Genomic DNA, 24,072 nt, shown 5'->3' with positions numbered 1-24,072 from the left:
AGGCCAGGTGCGGTGGCTCACGTCTGTAATCCCAGTACTTTGGGAGGCTGAGGTGGGTGGATCACCTGAGGTCAGGAGTTCAAGACCAGCCTGGGCAACATGGTGAAACCCCGTCTCTACTACAAATATAAAAAGTAGCCAGGCGTGGTGGTGGGCACCTGTGATCCCAGCTACTCAGGAGGTTGAGACAGGAGAATCGCTTGAACTGAGGAGGCAGAAGTTGCAGTGAGCTGGGACAGTGCTATTGCACTCCAGCTGACAACAAGAGCAAAACTCCATCTCAAAAGCAAAACAAAACAAAACAAAAAATAACTAAAGTAAGTACTTTGGGCTGAAATTAAAGAACACTAAACAGTAATTTGAATACATATGAAGAAATAAACAGTACCAGTAAAGATAACTAGCCAGATATAAAAGACAGTATAAATGTATTTTTGTTTGTAACTCTTTTTTTCTCCTAGTGTATTTAAAAGAAACATGTATTAGTCATAAATCTAAGTTGATGGGCATATAATATGTAAAAATACAACTTGTGACAACAGCAGCATAAAGGAGAGGAGGAGCGAAGCCATACAGGAGCAAGTGTTTTGCGTACTATTAAAATTGGTATTACTCAGAACTAAAATCTTATAAATTAAGGTATTATTGGCCGGGTGCGGTGGCTCACACCTGTAATCTCAGCACTTTGGGAGGCCGAGGCAGGTGGATCACGAGGTCAGGAGTTTGAGGCCAGCCTGACCAACATAGTGAAACCCTGTCTCTACTAAAAATACAAAAATTAGCCGGGCATGGTGGCACATGCCTGTAACCCCAGCTACTCAGGAGGCTGAGGCAGGAGAGTTGCTTGAATCCAGGAGGCGGAGGTTGCAGTGAGCCGAGATTGTGCCACGGCACTCCAGCCTGGGCGACAGAGTGAGACTCTGTCTCAAAAAAATAAATAAATAAATAAAATAAGGCATTATTGGTAGACCCCAAGGCAACACTAAGAAAATAACTTTTAAAAAATGTACTAAAAGAAATGGGAAAGGAACTAAAATGGTAAACTACTAAATTTTTTGAACAAAACAGGAGACAGCAGTGGAGGAACAAAGACGATAAGACATACAGAAAACAAAGAGCGAAAAAGGAGAGGGAATATGTGAATATAATGAATAACATTTTGTCAGTAAAACAACTTAATGTGAAATGGTCAAATTCCTAGGAAGATAAAAACTACCAAAACTGACTCAAGAATAAATAGGCAATCTGAATAGAATCATAATAAGTGATAAGATTCAATTAGTAATTTGTAAAAACTACCTACAAAGAAAATTCCAGGCCCAGATGACTTCACCATTGAACTCTACTAAACATTTAAAGAAGAATTAGCCTGGGTGCAGTGGCTTATGTCTGCAATTCTAGCACTTTGAGAGGCCAAGGCAAGTGCATCACTTGAGATCAGGAGTTCGAGACCAGCCTGGGCAACATGGCGAAATCCCTTCTCTACAAAAAAATTAAAAAATTAGCCAAGCATGGTGGTGTACACCTGTAGTCCCAGCTACTCAGGAGGCTGAGACAGGAAGATCGCTTGAGCCCAGGAGGTCAAGGCTGCAGTGAGCCATGATCACACTACTGCACTCCTGCCTGGGCAGGAGAGTGAGACCCTGTCTCAAAAAGAAGAAGGAGAAGGGAGGAGAAGGAGAAGGGAGAAAGAGGGAGAAGAAGAGGAAAAGGAGGAGGAAGAGGACGGAGGGAGGAGGAGGGAGGGTGGAGGAGGGAGGCAGAAAAGACAGAAGAGGAGGAGGAGAAGGAAGGAAGGAAAGAAAGAAGAAAAATAATAAGAATGATTAGTGCCAATTCTTCATGAATTCTTCCCCAAAATAGAACAAGGCACTTCCTATCTCATTTTATGAGGTCAGAATTACCCTGATGCTCAAACTGGCCAAAGACAACACAAGAAAACTACAGACCAATATCTTTCATGAATATGGAAGCAAATGTTCTCAACAAAATACTAGCAAACCAAATCCAGCAACATATGAAAGGAAGTATACACCAGGACCAAGCAGGATTTATCCTGGGAATGCAAAGATGGTTTAACACCTGAAAATTAATTAATGTAATACATCATATGAATAGGACAGAAACTCAAAAATGCCATGAGTATCTCAATAGTTGTAGAAAAAGCATTTGCCAAAATGAAATACCCTTTCATAATAAAAAAAAATCAACAAACTAGAGGTAGAGTGAAATCTCCTCAACATGATAAAGGGTACCTACAGAAAAAAAAACCCATAGTTAACATCATACTAAATGTCAAAAGACTAGAAGCTTTCCCCCAGTTATGGTCTAAATGTTTGTGTCCCTCTCAAGTTCGTATGTTCAAACCTAATCCCCAGTGGAATAGTATTAAGAGGTGCGACCTACCTATGTAACAAACCTGCACGTTCTGCACATGTATCCCAGAACTTAAAGTATAATTAAAAATAAAAAGAGGTGCGACCTATAGAAAGTGATTATGTCATGATGGCAGCATCCTCATGAATTTGATTACTGCCCTTATCAAAGAGGCCCAAGGGAGCTTGTTTGCCCCTTCCACCATGTGAGGATTCAACAAGAAGTTGCCATCTATGAGGCACAGACCAAGCTCTTACCAGACATTGAATCTACTGGCACCTTGATCTTGGACTTGCTAGCCCCCAGAACTGTGAGCAATAAATTTGTGTTGTTTATAAGTTACCCAGTCCAAGATATTTTGTTATAACAGGCCGAACAGACTGAGACACCCCCTAAGATCTGGAAAAGACAGGAATGTCCTCTCTCACCACTTCTGTTCAACATTGTACTGGAGCTTCTAGCCAGGGAAATCAGAAAAGAAAGAAAGAAAAAGAAATAAAAGTTATTGAAATGGAAAAATAAAAATATCTCTATTTGCAGATTTAATGATCTTGTATATAAAATTCTCTAAGGAATCCACTAAAAACTATTAGAACAATAATGAGTTCTGTAAGGTTTCAGGATACAAGATTGACATATGAAAATCAATCATATTTCTTAAGCTTGCAATGAATAATCCAAAAACGAAAGTAAGAAACCCATTTACAATAGCATCAAAAAGAGCAAAATACAGTGGCTCATGCCTGTAATCCTAACACTTTGGGAGGCTGAGACAGAAAGATCACTTGAGGCCAGGAGTTCAGGATCAGCCTGGACAACATAGGGAGACCCTACAAAAGATTAAAAGAATTACTCGGCACTTTGGGAAGCAAAGGCGGGTGGATCACTTGAGGTAAGGAGTTTGAGACCAGCCTGGCCAACGTGGCGAAAACCTGTCTCTAGTAAAAATATAAAAAATAGTTGGGCATGGTGGTGGGCGCCTGTAATCCCAGCTACTCAGGAGGCTGAGGCAGGAGAATCACTTGCATGCTGGAAGCAGAGGTTGCAGTAAGCCAAGATCACGTCACTGCACTCCAGCCTGGGTGACAGAGACTCTGTCTCAAAAAAAAAAAAAAAAGATTAACCAGGCATGATGATGGACATTTGTGGTCCTACCTATTCAGGAGGCTAGGGCAGGAGGACCACTTCAGCCCAGGAGTTGGAGGTTGCAGTGAGCTATGATCACACCAATGCACTCCAGCCTGGGCGACAGAGTGAGACCCTATCTCTAAAATACATAAAATAAAATAAAATACTTAGGAACGAAGCTGACAAAGGAAGTGCAAAACTTATACACTAAAAACCATAAAATATTGTTGAAAAAATTAAATAAGCTATAAATGAATTGAACAAATTCCATGTTCACAGAAGACTTAACATTGTTAAGATAGCAGTCTTCCCCAAATTGACCTAGAGTCTGATAATGCAATCCTTACCAGAATCCCTGCCAACTTCTTTGTAGAAATTGAGAAGCTGATTTTAAAATTCATATGCAATTTCAAGGGACCCAGAATAGCCAAAATAATGTTGAATAAGAACTAAGAGGAGGACTCACACATCTCAAAACTTACTTTAACGCAACTATAATCAAGCCAGTTAAATAATTGCAAAAGGATAGATATACAGATCAATGGAATAGAATTCAGAGTCTAGAAATAAACCCATACATCTATGGTCAGATGATTTTCAACAAGAGTGCCAAGACCATTCAATGGAGAAAGAACAGTCTCTTTAACAAATGGTGCTGGGACAACTGCATAGCCACATGCAAAAGAATGAAGTTGGACTCCTACCTGAGAATATGTACAAAAATTAACTCAAAATGGACCAAAGACATAAATGTAAGAGCTAGATCCATAAATCTCTAAGAAGAAAACATATGGGTAAATCTTCATGACCTTAGATTTGATAAACTATTTTTAGAGTTCATGCCAAAAGCATAAGCAACAAGAGAAGGAAACAGATAGATTGGACTTCATCAAAATTAAGAACTTTTGTGCTTCAAAGGACACTATCAAAAAATGAAAATCAACCCACAGAATGGGAGAAACTATTTGCAAGTCATACATCTGATCGGGGACTTGTATCTAGACTGTATAAAGAACTCCTTCAACTCAATAATAAAAGGACAAATAATCCAACCAAAACATGGCAAAGGTTCTGAATACACATTTTAGGAAGATATACGACAGGCCAATACCCACATAAAAAGATGCTCTAATCATTACTAATCAAGAAAATGAAAATCACCACCTTAATAAGATACCACTTTACACCCACTAAGATAGCTGTCATAATAAAAATAACAAAAAAAGGAAAATAACAGTGTTCATAAGAATATGGAGAAACTGGAACTCTTCTAAACTGGTGGGAAGTAAAATGGTACAGCCCCTTTGGAAAACAATCTGGCAGTTAATCAAATGATTAAAGAGTTACCATATGACCCAGCAATACCACTCCTAGGTATATACCGAACAGAAATGAAAACGTGTCTACATAAAAACTTGTACATGAATGCTCATTGTAGGATTCACCATAATAGCCATAAATTGTTAACAAACCAAATATTCATCAACTGATGAATGAATAACCCAAATATGATATATCCATACAACTGAATATTATTCAGCCATAAAAGTCAAAGAAGTACTGTTGAATGTGATAACATGGATGATTCTTGAAGCATGTTAAGTGAAAGAAAAGCACTCACAAAAGCCCCATATTTTATTATTCTGTTTTTACAAAATGCCCAGAATAGGCAAATTCATAAAGACAGAAAGTAGATTAGTGGTTTCCTAGTGCCAAAGGAATGAAAGAATGAGGAATGACTGCTAATTGGCATAGGATACCTTGAATGATGAAAATGTTCTTAAATTAGATATTTGTGATGACTGAACAACTTTGTGAATATACTAAAAAGCCACTCTGTCATACCCTATAACGTGGTGAATTTTGTGGTAAATGAATTATATCTCAATTTAAAAAAGTTATATTCAGGGTAACAGAACAGAATAAGGAACATCTACAACATATCATTAACAATCCCTGGATACAATCCCAAATAACTAGGCATACTAGTAAACCAGAAAAAGTGACCTATACTCAGAAGACAAGCAATAGCTATTGAGCTTCAGAGCATACCAGATGGTAAATGACCAAAAAAAGGATTTTAAAACTGCAGTTATAACTATGCCCAAAGAGCTAAAGGGGAAGACAAAGTTTATAATAAATAGCCAAATGGAAAATCTCGATAGAAAACAATATTTAAAAAAAAACAAAACAATAACAAAAAATGGAATATGAGACCAACTTATATAATAAAAAATTCACTGGATGTGTTTAGTGACAGACTGAGGTGACAGAAGAGTCAGTGAACTTGAAGTTAGACCAATAGAAAATATTCAATCTTAAATACAAGAAGAAAAAGAAAAAAGAGCCGGAGGCGATGGCTCACGCCTGTAATCCCAGCACTTTGGGAGGCCGAGACGGGTGGATCACGAGGTCAGGAGATCAAGACCATCCTGGCTAACACGGTGAAACCCCGTCTCTACTAAAAATACAAAAAATTAGCCGGGCGTGGTGGTGGGCGCCTGTAGTCCCAGCCACTCCGGAGGCTGAGGCAGGAGAATGGCGTGAGCCCGGGAGGCGGAGCTTGCAGTGAGGCCAGATCGCGCGCCACTGCACTCCAGCCTAGGGGACAGCGCAAGACTTCGTCTAAAAAAAAAAAAGAAAAGAAAAAAGAAAGACCAGTGCCTTGTGGACTTGTGAGGGACAGGAAGGAGAGAATAAAGGAGAAAAATTACTGGGTTAAATAATGGCCCAAACTCCCTAAATTTGGTGAAAGGCACAAATTTATAGATTCAAGAACCTAAGTGAACTCCAACCAGAATATGCAGAAAAGTACACGTAGGCATGTTTCACCTGCAGAAATCCAAAGACACAAATATAATATTGAAACCACAATGAATGGGAAGAAATTGCACACCACATACAGATGAACAATGACAGAAATGAATCTGACCTCTCATCAGAAAGAATGGATGCTAGAGAACAGGTCAGTGACATTGTTAAAGTGCTGAATGTAAAGAAAGTCAACCCAGAATTCTGTATCTACCAAAAATAGTCTTTAAGGACAAAGTCAAAATAAAGACATTTTCAGATAAATCATATTTTTAAAAATTTGTTGCTAGTGACCCTACAATACAAAGTATGCTAATGAATGTTTTTCATGCTGAAGGAAAATGATATCAGAAGGGAACTTGGGTCTTCAAAACAAAATGAAGAGCACCAGAAATTGTAAATATATCTATAAACGTAAGAGTATTCTTGCTAAAAATTTGTTAAAAACACATATGACTATTTAAAGCAAAAATTATAATATTACACTATGGGGTTTTTAACATATATGGACATAATATGCATATGACCACCATAGCATAAATGACCGGAGGTGGTAGTTGGCCCATTTGATTGCAAGCTTTTTGCATTTTATTTAATTTACTTATTTACTTCTTTTTTTTTTTTTTTTTTTTTGAGACAGGGTCTTGTTCTGTTCTGTTGCCCAGACTGGAGTGTAGTGGCTCTATCACGGCTCACTGCACTCTCAACCATTCAGGTTCAAGTGATCCTCCTGCCTCAGCCTTCCAAGTAGCTGGGACTACAGGCACATACCACCATGCCTGGCTAATGTTTTTCATTTTATTTTTGTAGAGACAGGGTCTCACTATCTTGCCCAGGCTGGTCTAGAACTCCTGGCCTCAAGCGATCCACCTGCCTCGGCCTCCCAAAGTGCTGGGATTACAGACATGAGTCACCACATCTGGCATTCTTACATTTTATATGCTATATACACTGTTAATGCTAAAAAACACTGTGATAAGTTAAGAATGTATATTGTGATACAGTGGCAGACATTAAACAATTATAACAATGCAGAGGTATACGTTAAAAGTCAATAAAAGAATTGAAATGCAATTTTAAACATTCAATCAGTTAATCTAAAAGAAGGCAGAAAAGGAAAACAGGAATAAAAGACAGAGGGAACTGGCCAAGTGCAGTGGCTCATGCCTGTAATCCCAGCACTTTGGGAGGTCAAGGTGGGCGGATCACCTGAGGTCAGAAGTTTGAGACCAGCGTGGCCAACATGGTGAAACCCTGTCTCTACTAAAGATACAAAAATTAGCCAGGTATGGTGGCAGGCGCCTGAAATCCCAGCTACTCAGGAGGCTGCGGCAGGAGAGCCACTTGAACTTGGGAGGCAGAGGTTGCAGTGAGCCAAGATCACACCACTGCACTGCAGCCTGGAAGACAGAACAAGATTCTGTCTCAAATAAATAAATAAACAAACAGAGGAAACAAATAGAAAACAGATGATAAAATGGTAGGCCTAAATTCAGCCATATCAATAATTACATTAAATTTAAATAAACCAAACACTCAGATTAAAAGGCAAAGATTTTTCACAGTGGATAAAAAGGTGAGACTCAATTATATGCTATCTAAAAAAGGCACACTCAGTGACAGAGTGAGACTCTGTCTCAAAAAGAAAGAAGAGAGAAGGAAGGAAGGAAGGACTGAAAACATACAATGGAGAGAGAAAGAAAGAAAAAAAGGAAAGAAAGAGAGAGAAAGAAAGACAAAGAAGAAAGAAAGAAAGAAAAAAGAAGAAAGAAAGAAAGAAAAAGAAAGAGAAAGAACTGAAAACATACAATGTTTTCTCTGATCACAGTGGAATTAAATTATAAATAAATGAGATATCTGAAAGAAACCAAATATGTGGAAATTAAACCACACAGTTCTAAGTAACCCATGGATCAAAGAAAAAATTATGAGAAAAATTAGAAAGCATTCTGAACTACATGAAAATAAAAACGCCATATATCAAAATTTGCAGTATGCAGCGAAAGTAGTACTTAGAGGGAATGCTATAAGCACTTATATTAGGAAAGAAGAAAGGTATAAAGTCAATTACCTATATTTCAATTTTGATAATCTAGGAAAAAAAGAGCTGAGTGAGTAAACCCAAAGAAAGAGAAAGCAATAAAATAATAATATAATATAAGCTGTATCTTATTATTTTCTGTATTTTCAACGTTCTTGCATCTGGGGCCTTGCTGACCTGAAAGGAATGCTCCTCTGGAGTTTGCAAATTCCTAAAGATAGTAAATGACTTGCTCTAGAGCATGCATTTTATATGCAAACCAGATAACCCCAGTCCATATTCCTGCTTGCTTCCTTTTATCTGGTACGATATCCGTTTGCCCTAAACACCACAAAGCTGGGTACTGGACAACTAGGTACTACCCCTAGAGCCTACAGCCCATCCAAACGATTCAAACTATCCAATTCTAAATGTGCTTAGCTTGCTTACCTTGTTTCAATTGTTCCTTCTTGCGAAAACCACAACAAAGTCTCTTGTCCACAGTTCCTCTCTCTCTCTCTTTTTTCCTCTCTCTCTGCCTGTTCATCTTACCTTGGCATTTTCCTGTGTGATCCTGCATGATATACCATCCCTCTTGTTCTTAGGAGACTGTGAGTATAATAAAAACTTCTTTCTTCTTGGAAATTATTTTCATGTCTATGTATTTTACCACACCTGATTAAAATAAATCCTAGGTACTATTGAAACAAAGAATATGAGCAGAAACCAATGAAATTTTAAACAAACACTTGAGAAAATTAACAAAGAAAAAGTTGGCTCTTTGAGAAGAAAAACAGAATTTATAAATGTTTAGCTATAATAATTAAGAAAAAAGGGAAAGAGCACAAATCATCAATATTAGGAATAAAAGAAGGGCTACCACTACAGATCCTACAGCCATTAAAAAGATAAGTGAATAATACTATTTTATGCCACTAAATTTGACAAATTAGATAAAAATTAAAAAATTCCTTGAAAACAATAATGTATCATAACTGACATAAGGTGAAATAAAATATTAAATCGTACACACACATTTATCTATTTAAAGATAATTTTAGACTTAAAAGTTGCAAAATTAGCACTTACCCCTTTTATCCAGGTTTTCTTTTTGCTTAGCATTTACTCAATTTCAGTTTGATCTTGGACAACCTACTGAAGCATTCTAAGCCTCAGTTTCACAATCTGTAAAATGGGATTAATAATGGGACCCATTTCACTGGATTGTCATGTGTGACCGGTTTACAGTAGGTGCTTAAGACATATTTGTTCCCTTCTTATGTTGTCCCTGTATGAAGGACCATCAGTATAAGCAATGTCCCTTTAACTGAGCACTTACTTTATGCTCAGCATTGTGTTAGGCACTTTATTATTTTGAAATCTCATAATCTCTTTGATAAATACTTGTATTCTCATATATAAATCAGGAAACTGAGGCCTGTAAAGATTAAGGGAGTTACAAGTTCACACTAGCAGCAAGAAGGGGGTAAAATTTGGCCCAGGCATGTCTGACTTCAAGGGCTGTGTGTGCCTGACTGCATCCACCACTGTGCTGCTTCCAAAGGCATGTGGAATGGCATTTGTGGATGTTCAATGTTTTGCTCCTTTTGGCAGATGTTAGCTGGTGTTTGGTCTTTAATCACAGCATGATGAAATTTGCTTTTCTACAAGCTTTCATCTTGTAAAATTGGAAACTGTTTTCTGGGGGGAACGATTTCTACTAGCAGTCCTGATATCATACATAAGTAGACAGTTTCTTCAACGTTCAACACAGGACTGCACAGTTCTGTTGGCTAAAGCTCTAGATATAATGTGATAATGTAGTGCCTGGCATAGGGCCATGCCCGGAGTTGGCACTTGATAGATATTTTTGTAATGAATGAATTAGATGAAGTCACTGCACTCCTGCTAGACTGTTCTCCCTACACTGTTTCTACCCTATTATCCTGTCAGGCCAACATGCTGGGCTTTGTTCCTGGGACCTCTGTAGGTGCTTCGTGGGGGTTGATGACATTTAGAACCACAGAGAAATGTGGGGTAAAGGATGAAAAGGGAGAGAAGCAGCTGCAAATGAGCTGACAGTAAGACTCAGCCATAGCTGAGTGAATCAGTAAGTCCATGAACCCAAAATGTTATGCAACATGGTATGGGGCACCACTGGGGGCCCAGAGGAGCCCCCAGGACAGCTCTGGAAGGATGATTTCAGACTGGATCTTGCTTCTGCTGGCGTCTGTTTATTTATCTAATTTATTTTTGTTCTTCTGAGACAGAGTCTCACTCTGTTGCCCAGGCTAGAATGCAGTAGCAATCTCAGCTCACTGCAAGCTCTGCCTCCCGGGTTCATGCCATTCTCCTGCCTCAGCCTCCCGAGTAGCTGGGACTACAGGCGCCCGCCACCATGCCCGACTAATTTTTTGTATTTTTAGTAGAGATGAGGTTTCACCATATTAGCCAGGATGGTCTCGATCTCCTGACCTCGTGATCCGCCTACTTCAGCCTCCCAAATGCTGGGATTATAGGTGTGAGCCACCACACCTGGCTTTTTTTTTTTTTTAGATGGAGTCTCACTCTGTTGCCCAGGCCAGAGTACAGTGGCACAATCTTAGCTCATTGCAACCTCCACCTCCCATGTTCAAGTGAGTCTCCTGCCTCAGCCTCCCAGGTAGCTGGGATTACAGTTGCCTGCTACCACACTCGGCTAATTTTTGTACTTTTAGTAGAGACAGGGTTTCATCATCTTGGCCAGGCTGGTCTCGAACTCCTGACCTCAAGTGATCCGCCTGCCTCAGCTCCCAAAGTGCTGGGATTACATGCATGAACCACCGCACCTGGCCTCTGCTGGGGTCTTAAACACAGATTTCTACAACAAATCTTCCCATTTTGTGTTGCATGCCTATGTTTTTTTTTTTGTTTTTTTTGTTTTTGTTTTTGTTTGTTTGTTTGTTTTTGAGACGGAGTATCGCTCTGTCGCCCAGGCTGGAGTACAGTGGCGCAATCTCAGATCACTGCAAGCTCCGCCTCCCGGGTTCACGCCATTCTCCTGCCTCAGCCTCTCCGAGTAGCTGGGACTAGAGGTGCCCGCCACCACGCCCGGCTAATTTTTTTGTATTTTTAGTAGAGACGGGGTTTCACCGTGGTCTTGATCTCCTGACCTCGTGATCCACCTGCCTCGGCCTCCCAAAGTACTGGGATTACAAGCATGAGCCACCGCGCCCGGCTGCATGCCTATGTTACACAGAGAACATGAATGCATCAGAGCACGAATCCCAGGAGATGGCAACTGATCTTACCAAAAGACTTTTAAAATACTTTCTGTAGACATGTTGACCCCCACCAAACCAATCCCCCAACTGAACTCAAGAATATTCTCTTGAAAACTAAATAGAGGGGAAATAGAGGAATAAAATAGCTGATAAGGGCCGGGCATGGTGGCTTATGCCTGTAATCTCAGCACTTTGGGAGGCCGAGGCGGGTGGATCACGAGGTCAGGAGTTCAAGACCAGCCTGGCCAAGATGGTGAAACCCCGTCTCTACTAAAAATACAAAAATGAGCTGGGTGTGGTGGCAGGTGCCTGTAATCCCAGCCTTGAGAGGCTGAGGCAGGAGAATAGATTGCCTCTGTGAGGCAGCAGAGGTTACAGTGAGCTGAGATCATGCCACTGCACTCCAGCCTGGGCAATAGAGTGAGACTCTGTCTCAAAAAAAAAAAAAAAGCTGATAGGCCCATTGTATTAAGTTAAGGGTGAGGGTTGGGGGCTTAAAGGTAGAGCACCCAGCTGATTTTCATGGGCTGTCTGCTTATAGACAGCCTTGGTAGGTTCTGGACTTGATAGGCTCTGCCTTGATTATCGCAGATCCAGGGCAGCTGAGGACAAAGACAGAGAAAGGACAGTGCTGCTGGGGCAGTCAGAAGGTTCATTCAGACAGGATGCCAGAACACTTAGAGGGAAGGCAGCCATAGGGAAAGGGTAACAAATAGAAATAATTACATAGGGAAAAAAAATCCTGTTGAAACTTAGAAATATTTGAAAAGTAAAAACAAAAGCAAAAACCCAAGGAAACAAAAAACAAGAAAAAAAACAAAATGGAAAACCCCCCTATTTCTGTAAATAAAATTCCTGAAATGCTGTGATCATATATTTAATATAAGCAACATAGTAGCCCTAAAATGAAAGGTGGGATAAAGTCAAAGGTAGTCTGTCCTAGAAACAGCACCGCTCTGGGAGGGGGATCTTGAGACCAGAGTTTGCATTCCTTGGGCAAGTCAGTCAACCATGCCCCGATACAGCTTCTTCATCTGTGAAATCAAGAATCTCTTCCAGCTTTATGACTCCACAGAAAGGGCAGGAGAAGAGAAAAGAAGGCTTGCTTGCATCTGCCCAATGTCTGGTTCCCAGCGCATAGCCAGGACAAGGCTGAGAGCCAGAACAGCTGGCCTTCCAGAGAAGGTCGCCATGTAAACACAAGGTGGGATAGGACACAAAATATTAATAAATGCAGCCACATTGACCAGGAGGAAACTTTTCAAGGATAGGGCAGAGGATAGAGAGACAGGGAGGGAGCAGGGCACTGGCTTTTGGTATAGACAGCAAACACACGAGAGATCGAGGCAGAAAACCACAATCTCCACAGGCTGCCCTGGATTGGGCCATGCTGTCCCATCCTCTCCACCCGGATAGGGAGGAGCAGGGGTATGACCATGTCTGTCTTCAGGATGTTCAACCAGGAATGCAAAATAAGATTACATGGATCCCTTGCGGGCTGCAGTGGCTCACACCTATAATCCCAGCACTTTGGGAGGCTGAGGCGGGTGGGTCATTTGAGGTCAGGAGTTCAAGACAAGCCTGGCCAACATGGTGAAAACCTGTCTCTACTAAAAATACAAAAATTAGCTAGGCGTGGTGGTGCATGCCTGTAGCCCCAGCTACTTGGGAGGCTGAGGCAGGAGAATCACTTGAACCAGGGAGGCAAGGCTGCAGTGAGCTGAGATCAGGCCACTGCACTCCAGGCTGGGCAACAGAGCAAGACTCTGTCTCAAAGAAAAAAAAAGTTTACATGGGTCCCGTTCCATCTCCTTTGCATGGGAAGGTTGGGGGAGCAGCACTGTAGGATTTCCTGGGCAACCGATGCCCAGGAGGCCAGCCTAAACCATGTCCCCTGCTTTTTGGGGCACTGGCTAGGTTCTGAATGTTGGTGTCTCCCCTAAATTTATATGTTGGAAACCTCATTCCCAAGATGATGGCATTAGGAGGTGGGACTTTTGGGAGGTGACTAGGTCATGAGTGCAGAGCCCTCACAATTGGGATTAGTGCCCTCAGAAAAGAGGCCCCAGAGAGCTGCCTTGCCCCTGTGAGGACATGGGAACCAGAACTCTGGCCCTTGCCAAACACCTAATCTGTTGGCACCTTGATCTTGGACCTCCCAGCCTCCAGAACTGTGAGAAATACGTTCTATTGTTTATAAGCCACTCAGTTTATGGTATTTTGCTATAGCAGTTTGAAAGGACTAAGCCAAGACTCCAACTTTCCTTTCTGGCCTCTGCTGGGAAACACCTCCTGCTCTGCGGTCGCAGTCTTCTGGGCTCTCCATTCCCTGAGCTCTGAGTGTGCTCCACAAAGTGAAATGTGGAAGAGGAAAAAGAGATCTGGGGCTTGACCAGACTTGTGTGTCCCAGGACATCTGCAGTGACTGCCTTCAGAAAACCTTCCAGGAAGAACGTCAGTCATGCCTTCTGGGAGCTCAGGTCTGAGGCATCTGGTTGTACCACAGCTCTGATGGCTGGGGACTTCAGACTGCTCATGCCGGCCTGGCACTTCCTGGCCGGCAAGGCATGCAACTTCAGCAAGGCATGCAATATTCTAGAACCTGACCTCCGATTTAAACTGAGTTTCTCCTTCCCTTGAGCAAAGAGGACGGTGAATCAGAAGGGCTGTAGATCCCCTCACCGTATCACTGTGTATCTACTCACTGTGCTTGCGTGTTCTCACACCCCCATTGCATTATTTAAAGGGACACTAGTTTATTCAGATGGAGAACTCAGTGCACCCCATGTCAAGCTTATGAAGCCCATCTCGTGGTCCCCTTCTAGGAATGTCGGGAGGAGGGTGTCGCGTGGGCTTTGAAGTAGGACAGACCTGGGTTTGGGTTTCTGTTCTGCCACTTGTCCTTGGTGACTGAGCCTCAGTCTACTTGGTTGGGAAATGGGACAATCGGGAGTGAACCTGCCCAGGGTGGGCTTCCAGTCACCCGCACGTAGGGGGGGCATTGGCCGCCCACCCCTGCCAGGCCCTGAGGATGCCCGCGCTCGCCTCCTAGGAGAGCCGCGCGGGTTGGGCGCGCTCCCAGGCGCATTCCTGGCCGGGCAGCCCCTCCTCCTTCGGCCTTAGCCAAGGGGCTGGCGCCTCCCCGCCTCGCCCGGACTGTCTAGTGCGGGCAGCTGCGGACGCTCGTGGCCGCGCTGCTCCAGGGTCCGGTGCACCGCGCACCTGGACCCTCGCAAGGGCCGGGCGGCGCCGATCCCCGCGGGACGCACCGCGCTCGGGGGCCTCCTGCCTCCCTCCCTGCCCCAGCCGCCCCCGGGCCGCGCGGCGCCCCGCACCCTGCAGGGGCGGCTGCCGCATCGCTGGGACAAACTCGGCAGGGGAGGCAAACAAAGTTATTTCCCCCTCCCAAGCAGCAGGATTCCGATTGGCAAGATGGTGCCCAGCTCTCCGCGCGCGCTCTTCCTTCTGCTCCTGATCCTCGCCTGCCCCGAGCCGCGGGCTTCCCAGGTCAGTGTCCCTCCCGCCTCTCTCCCTTGTCCCGCGCGCAGGGGAGGCAGCACCAAGGCTGGGAGACCTGGGCTTGCCACTTTCCACTCGGATGCCTGGGTTGAAAGCTTGGGGCGATGCCTGGGCTGGGGTTCAGTTTTCAGAGAGAGGTGCAGGGTCCCCTATCTGTCATCTCAGATGCATCGCGGGTCGGGCGCCTGGGAGGACCCGGGCTGGGGAGCGAAAGCGTCGGTCCATTGTGGGAGAGGGCTCCGCGTGAGAACCGCCGGTAGGAGGAAGATTTCTCAGGGATTTACGAGACATTGGTCTTTCTTGGGTCTCCATAAGAGCTCCGGGTCACCCAATTAGCTTAGAGAATGTCCCCGCCCTCTAAACTCCGACATTTAAATTTCCAACCGAAATATTAGAACACTCATAGGACTTTCTTAGCAGTTTGTGGCATTTCCAAGGCAGAGGTGGCCCAGGAGGTTTCTGAAGCAGTCCCTTCCTGAGCCGGCGAGGCCCTGGATGTGGGACTACATTTTCTTAAACACATATACAGGCGACTTGCTGTTTAATTTTTCTCTTCTTGCCATTGGCATTTGTTCGAATCTCACCGGATTTATTTGTTTAATACTTGACCAGATTCGCTTTTATATTAACCATTAGCAACTGATTTTTAAAATTAAGGCGAGAACTTGAATTGCCGAGTCCAGAACCCGCATCCAGCAGGGTAGCCCTGGCAAGCCAGGGTGAGGGGCCTGGCCATGGACTGCCGACCCGCTACCCGCACAATACCAACAGCAGTGGGCAGCGGAGAGCCTGCACACGCTTCCCGAGTGCCTGCTGCATCTCAGGCTCCCTGCAGGGTGTCTTCCAGTCACTTCATTCCCGGAGCAACCCTGTTACCCCCATTTTGCAGATGATGAAACTGAGGCCCAGGGAGGGTGAGATGTATTCAAGGTCACACAACCAGCAATGAGCAGAATAAACCTAGTCTCTCTTGTTGGGCTCCAAGATTTCTTCCTTGCCTGCAGACACTTGTCCATACTCCCTGGCTGGAGACTGACTTCCATGGGCATGCCCATGGCCACCTAGAAGCCCCTGGGGTGCAGGAAGGGATTCCAGGCAGGCAGAATTTGGCTCAGACGAGACGTGGTGATGTTAGTGCAGAAGGTGGTGAGGGGGCACCACAGGGAGATACTCAGTGACCAGGCAGCAGAGGCTCAGTTTGGGCCTAAACATGCTAAACCCACCCAACAGAGCAATAGGGTCTCCTACCAACTTTGCAGGTTACAGAACAAAATAAAACCCCACCTCAGACCTTGAGCCCAATGCCGGAAACATAGGTGGGTACATCCCCAAGCCGGCTCCCCAGCCTAGGCTCCAAGGAGGCAGCGTGGACAGGATGTGTGATGAGACGCTTGAGAACCAGGCCCTGCCATTGTGTGACCTTTGCTGCTCAGGGAATGAGGTAAACACCTGTCTCCCGAGGTTACCTAGAAACCAGGTGAGACCGAAGCACTTGTCACGTGTTTGCGGCTGCTGCAGAGGCAAAGTGAGCTCACTAAGACTCTGTACCTGGAACTTCTGGGTCCAATCCCTGTCCCGCCACATCCAGGCTTTCTCAAGTTTCTTATCCTCTAAACCTTACTGTCTTTAGCTGCAAAACACCTGTCTTGGGTGCTTTGTGAGGGGCAGGGGAACAAAAGAGATTGCCCACAGATGTTCATTTAAAAATTCTAGTGAGACTCTCTTTCACCCACAGTCCTATGTGGCCAGGGGGCTCCCCTTCTCCACCCTCAACCCTGTCTGGGCAAGCTTAAAGGGTGAATTATAAAGGAGGCCCCAGGGCCTGGTGCATGCTGGAACAAGCATTACCTGACTCCTTCCATGTTTTGGGTCTCTGCTCAAATAAGTACTCCTCTGCAGAGGCCTTCCAGACCTCTCTCTACTCTAAACAAGTCCTCTCTCTGCCCCTGTATTTTCTGTTTGGGTCCCCTGAAGGGCTCTGGCATAGTACCAATCATCATTTGTAATGATATATTTTGGTAGGTTTCAAGTTTATTGCCTGTATTCCCACTATAGGGTTCCAGGGGCAGGGAACCACCTGGCCTAAGAGTGGTGTGAGCCCCAGGACTCCTGAACCCACCAGTAAGAGTTGTTGGCTGGTGGAGACTCAGCAAGTTTGGAGAATGAACTGTGCCCACAGGATTATATCTTGCCATGGAGGAGATGAGATGGGTCAGGTGGGAGGCACTGAGGACAGGATTCCTTGACCAAGGCCCATTGACATAGCAACTCCAAGGAGCTCTGGATGGAGGCTGCGGTGCTCCTCATGGGGGTGGGCCACAACCCTGTCTGGGGTTCCTGTTTGCTGGCAAATGTGCTTGCTTTGTGTATTAGGAGACAGCTCGAGGGTAATATGATAAGTGTATGTGTGTGTTTGTGTGTGTGTGTCAATAGATGTATGTGTCTCTCTGTGTAGTGGTGTGTACACACCTTTTTGCATTGGTACCTGTGGTTGTGTGTGCATGTGTCTGTGTGAATGAGTGATTGTATGTGTGATGGTAAGTGTATGTGTGTGTGCATTTCTGTGCTGTGTGTGTGATTGGGTATGCACTTGTCTTTGTGTATTGGTGCCTGTGATTGTGTCTCTGTGATTGTGTGTGTGTTACAGGGGAGAGGAGGCTGTGTGCTGCAGGGTCCAGAGCAGTGGTCCTGTGGGGATGGAGTCTCATCTCTCTCCTGCTCTCCTCTGTGACTATCCACTGTGTCCCTCTGGTCAGCACATCTGTCCCAAGTCACTTTGCAGATTTTTGTCACTGGCTGATGAAGAGCAGGTGGTCATGGGGAAGGAAGGGAGGCTGAGAAGTATGGGGTGTGCAGAGAGCGGGAGCCCTTTCTGGACACTGTGCCCACCCTGTGGCCTTCCCACTGAAAGAGAAACACCTCGTTGGGGAGACCAGAACACATATCTAACCATCATCTCGCACTTCACCTTCAGCCCACAATAGCTCTGGGTGGGCAGGGGATGCAGGCTCCCAGCCACCTCCTCGCCTGTGTGGGGAGCTGCTATGGTGTTTAAGCAGGCTTCCCTCCCTGACCCTCTCCCTGTGATCAGATGTCACAGGTCTCCAAATTCCACCATGAGAGGTTCATTGTTTTAGTTTCCTCCTCCCATTTGATACATTGCTTTTTATGATTAAATAAAAATAAATGTTGTTCATGTATAATTTCATGATTTTAACCATGGAACTATATTCTATGTGTGGCAACCACCACCACAATCAGGATACAGAACAGTTCCACCGCCCCCAAAACTACATCATGCTGCTCTTTGAAGTCACACCCTCTACCCACCCCAGTCTTGGCAGCCCTTATCTATTCTTCATCGTTACAATTTTGTCTTCTCCATCATGTCATACAATTTTTTATTTTATTTTGTTTTAGAGACAGGGTTTTGCCATGTTGCCTAGGCTGGTCTCGAACTCCTGGGCTCAGGCAATCCTCCCATCTCAGCCTCGTTAAAGTGCTGGGATTATAGGTGTGAGTCACCGCACCCGGCCTCCACAATGTCATATAAATGGAAAAGAGTACATGGCCTTTTGGGTGTAGTTTCTTTCATCTCATTTGCTCTGAGAATGTGTTGGGCAGTGCTTGTGGCTGCAGCATTTACCCCCAGATGACTTTGTCACAAAATATCTCTTTTTTATTATTTTCACATTGCTTAGTATATCAACTTTGGAAACAACAGACATCATTCTATTTATAGCATTCTGTTCTTAGTAGTGGTATTTCCATTTACAAAATATAGTAATTCTTGATCGCTGAAAATGTCAAATCCTAGAAAACATAGCACTCCTACGCGTGATATTAACATCGCTCTGGAACAGTTGTTGGCCGAAGATTCAATTGATGCATCCGATTTTTCCAAAATAGATGATTTTGATGATTCAGACAATTCTGATGTTAGTTCTGCTTAGAAATAACCACAAGAACAGTTTTTATATTTTATTTTCACACTGAAAATCATTCAGATTTGCTTCAGCTTCAAAGAGCATGTTTCTGTAAAATTAAATGAGCACTGGCAGCAAGCTGCACTTTTTTGTTTCTAAATGAGAAAAGGGTTAACTTCGTATAATGCATCTAAGAATCACCCAAGCCACAGGCTCGTTTTTGTTTTTGCTTTTGTTTTCGTTTTCTTTTTTTTCTTTCTTTCTTTTTTTTTTTTTTTTTTTTTGAGATGGAGTCTTGCTCTGTCACTCAGGCTGGAGTGCAGTGGCGTGATCTTGGCTCACTGCCACCTCCGCCTCCCAGGTTCAAGTGATTTTCCTGCCTTAGCCTCCCAACTAGCTGGGATTACAGGTGCTCGCCACCATGCCTGGCTAATTTTTGTATTTTTTGCTAGAGATGGGGTTTCACCACGTTGGTGAGGCTGGTCCCAAACTCCTGCCCTCAGGTGATCCACTGGCCTCGGCCTCCCAAAGTGCTGGGATTACAGGCATCAGCCACCATGCCCGGCCAGGCTCCTTTTTATTGCTGAGTGGGGCTCCGTGGTGTGGGTGTACTACTGTTTGTTTTTCTTTGTTTTTGTTTTGTTTTGTTTTGTTTTTGAGACAGAGTCTTGCTCTGTTGCCAGGCTGGAGTGCAATGGCGCCATCTTGGCTCACTGCAACCTCCACCTCCCGGGTTCAAGCGATTCTCCTGCCTCAGCCTTCCGAGAGTAGCTGGGATTACAGGCTCCTGCCACCATGCCCAGCTAATTTTTATATTTTTAGTAGAGACGGGGTTTCGCCGTGTTAGCCAGGATGGTCTCTATCTCTTGACCTTGTGATCCGCCCGCCTTGGCCTCCCAAAGTGTTGGGATTACAGGCGTGAGCCACCGTGCCTGGCCTCTACTGTTTATTGGTTCACCCACTGAACAACACCCACCTGTGGTGTCATTCCAGTTTTGGGCAATTGTGAATACAGCTGGTATAAGCATTCACATATGCTTTTCATGTGAATGTATTTTCATTTCTTATGGGCAAATACCCGGGAGTGGGATTGCTGGGTCATATGGCAAATGTGTGTTTAACTTTGTAAGAAACTGCCCGACTATATTCTGTATTAGTTTTACCACTTTACATTTATGAAAGACCTCACTACACTGCATCCTTACCAGCACTTAGAGCTCTCAGGTTGATTTGTTTGTCTCCAAGTCATTCTAGTAAGTATGTAGTGGTATCTCATTGTGGTTTTAATTTCCATTTCCCTAATGACTAATGACATTGGACATCTCTTCATGTGGTTATTTGCCAAATAGTCTATTGGGCAAAACGTCTGTTCGAGCCTTCTGCCCATTTAAAAAATTGATTGTTTGTTTCTTTTTCTTTCTTTTCATTTTTTGAGACGGAGTCTTTCTATGTTGCCCAGGCCAGCCATGGAATCACTGGGCTCAAGCGACCCTCCTGCCTCAGCTTCTGGAGTATTTGGGATTACAGGCAAACCTTGGTTGTTTTTAATAAATTTTGAGCACTCTTTATATATTCTAAATACAAGGACTTTTTTGGATATGTGAGTTATAAATATTTTTTCTCAGTTTGTAGCTTAACAGTGACTTTTGCAGAGCAAAATTTTAAATTTTAATGAAGTTTAGTTTATCAGTTTTTTATTTTATGGATTGTGTTTTGGGTGTCAAGTCTAAGCACTCTTGGCCTAACCTCAGGTCATGAAAATTTTCTTCTAAAATTTTTATAGTTTTACATTTTTATTATGATCCACGTTGAGTTACTTTTTAAAAATAAGGCGTGAGATTCATGGTGAGGGCCACTTTTTCATATGGATATCCAATTGTTCCAACATCATTTGTTGTTGAAAGACTGCTGATTTGCACATTTGCCTTAGCAACTTTGTCAAAAATCGTTCATCATACATGTATGGAGCAATTTCTGCCAATAACACACTTATCTTGATTACTGTAGCTTTACAGTAAGTCTTAAAATTGAGTGAAGTGAGTCCTCCAAATTTATTATTCCTTTTCAAAATTCCTTTGGCTATTCTAGTTTCTTTGCCTTTCCATTAACATTTCAGAATCAGTTGTCTATGTCTATAAGAAATTCTACTGGGCCGGGCACTGTGGCTCACACCTATAATCCCAGCACTTTGGGAGGGCAAGGTGGGCAGACCACCTGAGGTCAGGAGTCCGAGACCAGCCTGGCAAACATGGTGAAACCCCGTCTCTACTAAAAATACATAATTAACCAGGCGTGGTGGCACATGCCTATAATCCCAGCTACTCGGGAGGCTGAGGCAGGAGAATTGCTTGAACCCGGGAGGCAGAGATTGCAGTGAGCCATGAGCTGAGATCGCGCCATGGCACTCCAGCCTGGGCAACAAGAGCGGAACTCTGTCTCAAAAACAACAACAACAAGAAGAAACTACTGGAATTTGTATTGGGATTGCATTGAATCTATAGATCAATTAGAGGAGAACTGGCATCTTAAATGTATTGAGTCTTCCAATCTGTGAACACAAAATGTCTTTCTACTTATTTAGATATTCTTTGATTTCTTTCATCAGTATATATATAGTTTTAGTTTTCAACACAAACATGCTGTGTTAGACTTATATCTAATTATTTCATTTTTGAAGCTATTTTACATAGTTCTTTTAAAAATTCGTTTCCAAATGGATATCCCCAGTATGGAGAAATCCAATGGGCTTTTCTGCATTGACCTTGTATCTTGTGACCTTGTGGAACTCAATCATTATTTACAGGGAATTTTAAAAAATACATTTCCTGGGGTTTTTTACATGGACAATCATGTCATCTATGTATTGGAGCAGTTTTATTTCTTCCTTTCTAATGTATGTGTCATTTATTTATGTATTCAGCCTTATTACATGGACTAAAATTTCAAGTACAATTTTTAACAGGAAAGCGAACATTCTTGCCTTGTGCTAGAACTTAGGAAGAAAGGATTCGTTTTTTCAACATTAAGTATGGTTCTGGCTGTAGGTTTTTTGTAGGTGTCGTTTGTCTGGCTAAGGTTTCCTTCTTGTCCTAGTTTGATACAATACTTATTATGAATGGACATTGAATTTTTTCACATGCTTTTTTTCTACTTCACTTGATATGGTCCTGTGGTTTTTCTTTAGTCTGTTAATAAGGTGGATTTTCTGTCTTCTGGAAGAGATGGTGCAGAATTGGTGCCAGTTCTTGAAATGTCTGGTAGAATTTACCAATGAAACCATGTGGGCCTGGAGACTTCTGGAAAGTTTTAACTATGAATTCAATTTCTTAGATACAGAGCTATTTAGGTTAGCAATTTTTCTTCCCTGGGGTGAGTTTTGGTAGTTTGTATCTTTCAAGAAATTGGTCCATAGCACCTCTCTCGAGGCACCTACTTCTTTTTTTTTTTTTTTTTTTTTTTTTGAGACGGGGTCTCGCTCTGTCGCCCAGGCTGGAGTGCAGTGGCACGATCTCGGCTCACTGCAAGCTCCGCCTCCCGGGTTCACGCCATTCTCCTGCCTCAGCCTCCGAGTAGCTGGGACTACAGGCGCCCGCCACCACGCCCGGCTAATTTTTTGTATTTTTAGTAGAGACGGGGTTTCACCGTGGTCTCGATCTCCTGACCTCATGATCCACCCGCCTCGGCCTCCCAAAGTGCTGGGATTACAAGCGTGAGCCACCGCGCCCGGCCGAGGCACCTACTTCTAAATACTCTGGGGACCACTCCGCATTTCTACACAATTGATCTCCTATAATGACAGATGAGTGCTTTGTTCAATAATCCACTACAGAGCCAAGTAGTCCCCTATGATTAATTTCCTTTCTTGTGTAACTTTTTAATTTTCCTAGAGTTTATTCCCTTTTGCCTCAGTCGGCCGTCTACACAAGCACAATTGTTTCCAGGATCTCCTTCCCAGTCAGTATTCTGCCAGGGCTGCTTGTCCCTGGAGCCCAGACTCCCCCCGGCCTCTCTGCATTCGGCTCCCGCCTTGCTGCTGCCCTCCCTGGGCTCGTGGCCCTGCGGCTACACAGGGGCTTTGGGAGAGAGTCTCTCTGCTGTCCTGAGCTGGAGTCTACATTTTTGAGATCACATGTCTTCCTCTTTCTTTGGCTTACTCTCTTATTTTTTTGAACCCATCGTTAGGAAAATGATTTTTAACTCATTATTGCCGGGCTTGTCAAATCACTTGCCTACAGTAGATATCACACTTTTTCTACACGGAAACTTTTAAGCAGCCAACAGTAGCATCATGATCCCAGGTCGTAGGTGGGGGGTCTGCTGTGGCCAAAAAAAGTGGTGGCTGAATCCTACAGTTGGGAGCAAGGCCAGAGGAGGAAGTGAGAGGAGGAAAGCTGACCCGCGCTCTCTCCGACTCACTGCCCGCCAGCTCTCCTCCCCGCTGACTTCCCAGAGAAAATCAAGGCCTCGCGCTGGAGGAGGACTTGAGACTTATTTCTTGGTCTGAGAAAAAAAAAAAAAAAATGAGCTGAAGGGTTGAAAAACGAAAACAAAAGCTTGCTCCTTTCTGGCCTAGCGTAGCCTGGGAAGTCAGCCCATCAGTGTCAATTTAGCTGCCGATTCGGATCGATTGCCTGGGACTGCCTAGAGTCCAGGTTGAGATGGCTCCTCAGTCACTCTAGAGCTTGGCATGAAAGGACACCATGATTGACAGGGCTATCTGCCCTCATCCTAGCACCAGGAGTGTTCACTAACCCTGAAGTAGAGATTTTAATACTAATACATGAAGATGAGCTGAAACAGCAGGGGCTGGTGAATCATTCAGATCTATTGATCTGAGATAAATACCGCTATCTAAAATGAGGTATTTCATAAGACAGATATTTGGTGCCTACAATGGCCCAGGCACTGGGAACAAAGCAGACAGTGATCTCGCTTTGATTTTAAGAGAGAAGCTCTGGATCTGAAGTTGGCAGGCCAGGGTAGCAATTTGAGCCAAGCTCAGCTGGTCTGCTGTGCTAGTCAGGGCCAG

The 24,072-nt window shown here is 43.7% G+C and overlaps 1 protein-coding gene across 1 annotated transcript in view; it reads left to right on the top strand.

The window, feature by feature from the left end:
- The first annotated feature begins 14,995 nt into the window (after positions 1–14,995).
- FBLN7 (fibulin 7) overlaps positions 14,996–24,072 on the top strand; it is a 48,984-nt gene continuing 39,907 nt past the window's right edge. The window contains exon 1 of the mRNA XM_032177285.2: positions 14,996–15,105. Coding sequence (XP_032033176.1) covers positions 15,031–15,105 — 75 coding nt within the window. The 5' untranslated portion in view covers positions 14,996–15,030. The remainder of the gene's footprint in view (positions 15,106–24,072) is intronic.

Source organism: Hylobates moloch, unplaced genomic scaffold (genome assembly GCF_009828535.3).
Source record: "Hylobates moloch isolate HMO894 unplaced genomic scaffold, HMol_V3 SCAFFOLD_15, whole genome shotgun sequence".
NCBI classification, from domain to species: Eukaryota; Metazoa; Chordata; class Mammalia; order Primates; family Hylobatidae; genus Hylobates; species Hylobates moloch.
The sequence above is the reverse complement of the archived record's forward strand: the minus strand, read 5'-3'. Positions and strand labels throughout refer to the sequence as shown.